We start from the raw sequence: 8,861 nt of genomic DNA, 5'->3' as shown, positions 1-8,861 counted from the left end.
GAGTTTGAATTTCGTCTACTACATGCAATGGATTAGTTCTTGGCCTCTCGGATTAGGAGATATCGTAAAAAAAACGGATTTTAGTTTTATATTAAGGTTATTTATTTATACATTGTTTGGATAAGAAGAGAAGACAATAACAAATAGTTACCGCATAAAATGATGACATATTTACTTTTATTATAAAATAAAATATAAATATTTTTATTTATTATTTTAATTGCTTTTTGAAATATTATAAAAACTTATAAATTCATACAACAAACGACCACATTAAGGACATTTACGAAGCTCTTTAATACAGTTTCATTTGATTCAGTTTTTTCGTTACTGACTAGAGTAAAAAAAATTTAAGACATTTTCCATAGAAACCAAGGTTCCACAAATCCACACTATATACATAATAGAAGATTCAAGCAAGGACCTATTCTTATGGTGTCTCTCCTCTCTGGTGACTCTGATCTTATCAATCTTAGGAATGGCCTTAAGCACATTCTCAGCAAGGTTCCTGTCATATCTCTCAGGTTTGTTCCGCTTCCTCTCGAATTCAAACGTTGAATCCTGAAACAATAGCACAATAACTCTGAAACCCTAAGCATACCACGATAAATAAATTACAAGATATATAAAAAAATAGATCAAAGATAAAATTTGATAATAAATAGTAATAATTGACCTGTGTCATATCCTTTCCATGCACTCTTCGATATGCCTTGGTCCATTTGACCTTACGAGGGTTCCTCTTCATTTTAAAGTTCTTATGGCATTTAGACCTACAAAATCGAAAAATCTGCGCAACAAAACGAGGAGTTAACTTATGGTTTCTCTAGTGAATTGATTGTATAAGAAATTCATAGAATTGAAACTTTGACTTGCACCTTGGCATCATTACGAACGAACTGGATTCCATGACCAGGATATACCGTTGAGGAACAAAACCAACACTTCTCCAATCTCATTGTGGCTGCACTGCTACAGAGAACAGCAACTGGAAAAGGGTTTAGGTTTTAGGGTTTCCCAGCTTCAGAATTGGCAGTTGCTCTTTCTCCTTTTGTTTTTGTAAATGGGCAATGGATTGGAATTCGGAACCAACAAAAAATTCATGAGACATCTGGGCCATAAAAAACGGGTTGGGCCTATTTTTCATATTCCTGAGAAGCAATGTGAATCTCGCCAAAAAGGAAATGTGTTTCACGGAAAAATAAAAAATAAATAATGTGAAATAAAAATTAAAATAAAACTAATCCGCCATTCAAATAATTAATTAATTTTAATGATTCATTATCTTTATTTTTTCATTAAAAATTCATTTCATTTTATGTATTAAATTATACTAAATTAGACATTGTCATTTAAATCAAATAAAATAAGATAAGAGGACATATTAGTCCAAAATAAAAGAGCAATGTTGTTGATATTTACTCTAACTCTTTACATACTTATAAGATAAATTACATGGACTTCTATTATGTACAACGTTATTATATACAATATTATATATATACCAAAAATCAATCTCCAATTCATATATATGTTATTTAACTTATTTTTACTACGTATTTTATTTTTTAATATATATTTTATATAAGTAATTAATTTTTTGTGTGTAAATAAAATGATTAATATCATATCAATTATTCTTTATTTATTACATATTAAAAAGTATTACATATATCGATTGTTTAAATTCCAGAAAGAGAATAAGAGCCCGTTTGAGAAGTTTCAAAAGTAATTTTTTGGAGTTTTTGACTTATGAAGATAGTAATATTAATGTCTGGTGTAATTTTTAAAACCAAATTGCAGCTTTCTAAGAAGCTATTTAAGAGTTTATAAAGAAGTTAAAAAAATAACTTCTCTTATAATACTACTATTTTTTATCACATTTCTATAAAATAAACACTTAGAACTAAAAATTCAAACACAAAATAACTTATTTATAAGTTACTTTTAATATAAGAGTAAACACCCAATTCGGTCCATATCCATTTTCACGAAGGACAAAGCGATCCCTGTCCAAAAAAAATGGACACTTCGACCCTCAACCTTTTTATACAATCCTTCTGTTAAAAAAATTATTTAAATAATAATAAAAATTAGTTTTGTGGAGTTTTATTTATATTTTGTGGGGATTTTAAACCTTCACAGAATTATTTTCAATAATATAACCAATTACTCGTACTACTACCACTACCTTCTTCATTTTCATTATTATTACTCATACTTCTATTATTTTTATTGATTTATCATCATCATTATTTCTTCTACCCTCATCATCACTAATACCAATATTATCAACATTAAAGTTCTCCTTTTTTATTTCTTATTCGATGTTATTTTTTTCTTTTAAAAAGTATTTGTACTACAATTATTATTTTTTTTGTGGCATCATTTTCATTGATAGTTTTTCTTCACTTAACCACCATTGGTAAAGGAATTTTTCAAAAATAAATTTATTAATAGTTTGTAGAGGTTTAAAACCTCCACAAAATATAAATAAAACCTCCCACAAAATTAATTTTTATTATTATTTAACTTATTTTTTAACAGAAGGATCATATTGTTTCAAAGTAAAATGGTTGAGGATCGAAGTGTCCACTTTTTTTGGGACAGGAATTGCTTTGTCCTTCGAAAAAATAGACAAAAATCGAATTGAGTGTTTACTCTTAATATAATAATTTATTGTTTAAGCTATTTTTTCAAAAGAAGCTTAATTAAGTTTTTTGTCCAAATTGAACCTAAGTATAATTTCACCTAACTTTTGACTTGTTCTCCATTGGAATGAAGAATGCAGAAGGGAAGGGCGTGTTTGGGAATGAGTTGGGTGGTTTTGATAGCAGTTTGAATGTTGGCTAAAGTATTCTGTAATCTGTATTGTTAATTTGTTAGATAGCATGCAAGGTATTAATTCCTCTGGCACTCTGGCAGGCGAACTATGTTTTGAACGCGCTTTAATTTGTTCACTACACATTGTGACAGCTTTTGCTAATGACTATGAGGGTTGCTACTTGCTAGTTTTGATTCCACCTTTATCGATCCTTTGAGTTGATTTAATGTACATACTGCCGGTGTGAATGAACAATAATATGGTCCTTTCCCCTTTGGTGTTGCATTCTTAGGTTGGCTGTCTTATTATCAATCATTCTCAACCATATTAAGCTGCCTACCATATTAAAGCTCTAGTATATATGGAAGAGCAAGTTCCACGTCATATGTAAAACCAATCATTATTATGTCAACAAAGTTTCAGTTGTTTGTTTCTATCACCATTCGAAGTAGAACGAATTGGTTTTTTTCGATATAATTGTATGACAATGTCAAGGAATTAACATCTATGACAATGTCAAGGAATCAATATTTTTAATGAAAAATTGTAAAATTAATTAGTGTTGACTCAGGTAAAGTATTCAATAGGATGGGGAATTGATTTGGATGGATCTTTGGGTGTTCGAAATGTTAGGATGTAATTGATTTGGGGAAGGGTATGATGTAGGTATGAGTTTATGAATTGTAGAGGTATTAGGGGAGGGTACGTATTTTGAATTTGAGACAAGTTTATCAATGGGTAAATTTGATGATAATGTATTGTGTGTTATTAAAACCGCGTTTCACTACTTGGATTTATTGGTAGATTAGATATCTGTCGATAAATCCAATTTTATATTTTGTATTTATTTTTTTATTTTTTTAATTATTAATAAATTTATTGCCAAAAATAAAAATTTATCGGTAGTAATTTAATATGACTAATTTATCGACTTAGTCACCCGCTAATATACAAAACTAAATTCAATAAAATAATCCAATTATATTTAACATTTTTTTATAAAAAATTCATCTTACATCAAATTGAATAATTATCTGTTTTAGTCGAATAGAAACAAAATAGATACCCACAAATTTAAATAGTGTTATTATTCATAAATGATAACTGATTTAGTTAATTTATATCAAGAATGAGGATTTTACCAATTTCTTTCTTCTAAAGTTGATCAAATTATCAAGAGTATTTATTCATTTTGGCCTCAAAAAATTCGAATAAAAAACTTTAGTTTTCAATTAAAATTAATTATCTGATTGGTCTTTAACAATTAATTCCGTCAGTCACTTAGATCCTTTGCTCCGTCAACTCTAACGGAGGACAAAATGGTCCATGACAATTCTGACGGGGGATAAAATGGTCCCTGACCCCTCTGTTCAGAAATGACGTCGTTCTCCAATTTTTATCATATCTTGCATAACCCTAAACTGCAACTTCAAACTACAAAATACACACTCTGCAATTTCAATGTTCACAAGAATAAAATTCTCAACTTGTTCTCAACCAATTCATACTCAAGAAACTAATGACTATGTCTCTCAAATACTTGATGTCTTCGATGGATCCCATGAATCTAGACAGCAAGTCTGGTTTGTTAAGACATGTCGTTGTCGTCGTCATCGTCATCTCTCTCCTCCTCTGCCCTATCATCTTCATGGCCACATTGTCCACCAAAGTATGTGGTCCATGACATGTTGAGATAGGTGCGACACGCATGACAGTTATACCATGACTTGATCTTGGAGTTGAAGTGAAGGAAGGAGAAGATGAAAAATAAGACTGTGAAGGTGAAGAAGGAGAGTATGAATGTTAGGATTATGCAAGATACAATGAAAATTGGGTAAAAACGGCTTCTTTTTCGAATGATAAAAAAATCTTTGGTTTTTCCTACTCAACCAACCAAGATGTATAATATTAAATACAGGGCAAAGCACATTAATAAACCCTTTGAATCACAAAATTACATGGATCCCCTAAAGCATAAAACGTTACGTGCATGTCCTCATAGACACTTTTATGTAAATTGAATTGATTAAAGTCGATTTAGCTATTGCAATGGTAAATCGAATAAATCAAATTCGAACTACTAGGATTATGAATAGATCGAATAGACTAGATTCGATTTAGTTGATTTTGAAGTCCATCTATATTAAATCGAAACCATTAGCTTCGAATTACACACGATTTTTTTCCCTAGTAATTCGAATTGAGTGGATTCGAACTAAGCACTAGTTAATCGAATGGACTTACTTCGATTTACATTGAATGAAAGCTAGTGGTAAATCGAATCCACTAGCTTCGATTTAGTATTTATATACCTATATAAAGAATTCAAATCCACTAGCTCAAATTACATTTCACCAAATCTCCCCCCTTCCAGAGAAAATTTGCGGCAAAAAACCCATAGGATTGACACTATAAAAATGGAAGACGACCCGAATCGTATCTATCGATTAGACGGTGTCGCCCATATTACTAGTTCCATCCATAAAGACGTTAGCTTCCGAAATTGAATATCTGTAAAATATAAATAATAGTTTGTGATGTTAAGTCTTATAATTTTGTTCTATGCGCTATTGAGATTTTTAAACTATGAATGGTAGTTAGAGTAATGGTTTAGTGTTTTGCTAGGATTTCAAAAGTACAAAATGCACGGTGGAATAGTGATTAACAATTCTTAGTTAGAGTAGTGATTAACTAGATTAGAAGTTGTTTAAGAGTTTAGGTAAACCTAATTTAGGTTTCTAATGTTAGATTAAATAGACTGTAGAAGTTTGACAAGAGTGTAAATTAGTTTATTTTTTTAGATTAATATAATTCCTAAACAGGGTTAAGTACGATTTTGGTCCCTAACGTAGAGGCTGAAAACTTATTTCGTCCTCGGCCTTTTTTCGCTATAAAATGGTCTCGAAGGTTTAACTTAATTTTAAAATCGCATCCATTGTAATTTTATTGTACTTTGTCAAAGTATTTGAATATTTAATTACATGTGACATCTATATTAGTTATTTACTATTTATTTATTTATTTATTTATTTATTTTAATCTTTTAATTATTCCAAGTCTAGTTGAAGGTTACATTTGCATTTTTATTTATTTATCACTATTCTCTCTTTTCTTTCTTTTACCATGTTATTTAATTTCCTAGCGTCATTTGGTTTGTTTCCAACTTTCCATTTTGTTCCTTCCAAAAATCATAAAATTGGCGTGTGTTGTGTGTTTGTGTGATAGAGTTATAACGTTACTCTCACAAGATTAACATGACAATAAATTAAAATGTCTATGGAGTGTAGTGCCCTTAAAATTCTTCTCAAGGTGGTTATTCTAATGAAAATTTTATGATTGTTATCATGTAAAATATTTTATTTAAATATTGAATGATAAATTATAGAATTTAATTTTTATATGTTATAAAAGTGTTATTTTTATTTAAAATGTGGTTAAACAAATAAATCATATTTTTTAACAATTTTTTCACATCTTTATTAGAATAGTTACCTCTCCTAAATATGATAGGAAAAATTTCAGGTATGGAGGTCACTTTATTGGCATTCCGAAATGCCACGCCTATGTACCGTTGAGATATTATTAAAATGTGAATGGACCTGATCGAGTGGGTGGAAGCATAGGTGCACCATAGAAAAAATGTAGTCTTGTGTGGATGTGAACTGGTTACTCGAGTATTCAAAAAGGAGGAACCTTAATTTACCTAAAAAAAAAAGTGCAACTTCTTAAGGAGACATGGAGGAGACGTGGCTATTGGCTATTGTTGTTGAGCTGAGCTTTTTTTTTTGGACAGTGTTTTTTTCATAGGATTTGAACTTGAATGTAGTTGTTAATGAGGCATTTGTTATGCCACTCAACTAAGCCTTCAACTACTTTTTTTTTACAGGTTGAGCTGAACTTTGTGTCAGCCGTTCAGTGTAGCGGGCCAAGATATGTTTCTTGTATGGCCCAAATATAATGTTGTGGAAGGAGGTGTTGGGCTTGTTATTGCCTGGGCCAACAATTATAAGTGATATCCTTTGTTTTTTATTACGGTGGATCATATGAGCAACTGATTTGAAAAGAATTATTTATGTAATTGCTTTTGTTTTACCAAAAAACATGTTATTGTGGTGGTCATTTGCAAATAATTTAGAATGCACATTAAAAATTGAACTTGTTATCTCATACCCAATCTGCTTTTAAATCACTATAAATAGAATTAGCAAGCATACAGCAATTAGATAAATAGAAAAAAAAAACACCAGTTTTCTAGAATTTAACCACACCCATTGTCATCATGGGTGGCAACCTATAAAACACGGATATTTTGTTGAGTTATCATGTCTGTTGTCAGACATTTTTTGAATACGACACTCTCTAATATGTATATCTGCTGTGTTTAACTCTGTCTTAATAAAAAATAAAAAATTCTTTTCTGAACACGCTTAGACACACCTAAATACCATCACGTGTCAGCGTGTACAATATTATTCTTAACATATATTCTTAAAATAAATTTAAAAATAGTTTAATATTATTTATTAAAACAAAAAAAATATTTTAAATACTTTATATAATTAAAATAAGACATTAAAAATAATTAAAAATATTAATTTATATTTTAATATCAATAAAATATCAAAATATCATTATGATTTATTTAAAAGATACTTTATATTTTATATGTATGCGTGTTCTCGTATTATTTTATAGGTGCCAACAAATACCAATCTTTTGCCTTTTTTTTATTCTAATTATTATGACTTTTTTCAATCTTAGCATTCTGCATGTGATGGCTCGTCCACTTAGTTAATAATAATTTAAGGTTGCATAATTCGGGTGAAATGCCAATGGGGTGAGTTCCTAGATTCATCATCATCAAGCTCAATCAATAATGCTAATGAAGGTCACAAATATGACAATAATGTTTTTCGAACTTTAGAGGAAGTTATGGAGTCTGGTCCTAGCGGTGGAGGAAAGAGAAACTGATGTCAGAGCAGCTGACAACCTATCGCCGACCAAAATATATTAAACTCATGTGCCACTTTCGTTGTGCTTCTGTACACGTCCAAACCAGAGTTTCACAAAATACACTTCACACCAGCTTCACTCAGCTTCTTTGACATCACTCTCAACCGGAACACACAGCATCCTGGCGATTCATGCTAGAAAGGTCACGTCGCCTCTAGCATTTCTCCTACTTCACCTTAGCAAAATTACCTAAACCTTTTTTGGAGTTAAATCTTACGGTGGTTCCTGAAGTTGCACTTGAGTCTCAAAATGGTCCTTGAAATTAATAGTTACTCAATTTCATTTTTGAATTTGCACTCCGAGACTCATACTAATTCCTAAAACACTTTTCATTCATCGAAACATTAAAACAACGTCGTTTTGTATTAAAAAAAAAAACTAAAGCCTCCCCCTACGGCCCTCCTCCTTTCCTTTTTTCTTTTTCTTCTTTCCTCCTTATTCTTTGTTTTTTGGCTTCTCTGTTGCGGACCATCGGTGCAAACCACAGGACCATCGAAGCCAGCCCCTTTTCTCCACAAGCTCGCTGCCGGCTGCCATCACCCTAGTGCTGCCATTGAACCTAGACCGCCGTGACGTCTCTGGTGCGCGAAATTGTGAACAATACTTTTCACAATTCTCATAATCCCCGGTCATGAACCCCAAAAACTTGGTGTTCAATACCATGGCATTAACACAACTTCGCACAACTAACCAGCAAGTGCACTGGGTCGTCCAAGTAATAAACCTTACGCGAGTAAGGGTCGATCCCACGGAGATTGTTAGTATGAAGCAAGCTATGGTCATCTTATAAATCTTAGTCAGGCAAACTCAAATGGATATAGTGATAGACGCATAAAACACAAAGATAAAGATAGAGGTACTTATGTAATTCATTGGTAGGAACTTCAGATAAGCGCATGAAGATGCCTTCCCTTCCGTCTCTCTGCTTTCCTACTGTCTTCATCCAATCCTTCTTACTCCTTTCCATGGCAAGCTTATGCAAGGGTTTCACCGTTGTCAGTGGCTACCTCCCATCCTCTCAGTG

General features: G+C 31.3%; 1 protein-coding gene across 1 annotated transcript; it reads right to left on the bottom strand.

Moving 5' to 3' along the window:
• Positions 1-327: 327 nt before the first annotated feature.
• On the bottom strand, positions 328-1,043 carry LOC107458281 (probable ribosome biogenesis protein RLP24). Its single transcript, XM_016076488.3, has 3 exons — positions 879-1,043; positions 677-790; positions 328-561 (listed from the first exon to the last, which is right to left on the bottom strand). Exons 1-3 carry the CDS (start codon positions 957-959, stop codon positions 328-330), a joined length of 429 nt encoding a protein of 142 aa, XP_015931974.1. The 5' UTR covers positions 960-1,043.
• Between the last annotated feature and the right edge of the window lie 7,818 nt (positions 1,044-8,861).

The sequence above is a fragment of the Arachis duranensis genome, chromosome 7 (genome assembly GCF_000817695.3).
Source record: "Arachis duranensis cultivar V14167 chromosome 7, aradu.V14167.gnm2.J7QH, whole genome shotgun sequence".
In the NCBI taxonomy this organism is placed as follows: domain Eukaryota; kingdom Viridiplantae; phylum Streptophyta; class Magnoliopsida; order Fabales; family Fabaceae; genus Arachis; species Arachis duranensis.
The sequence above is the reverse complement of the archived record's forward strand: the minus strand, read 5'-3'. Positions and strand labels throughout refer to the sequence as shown.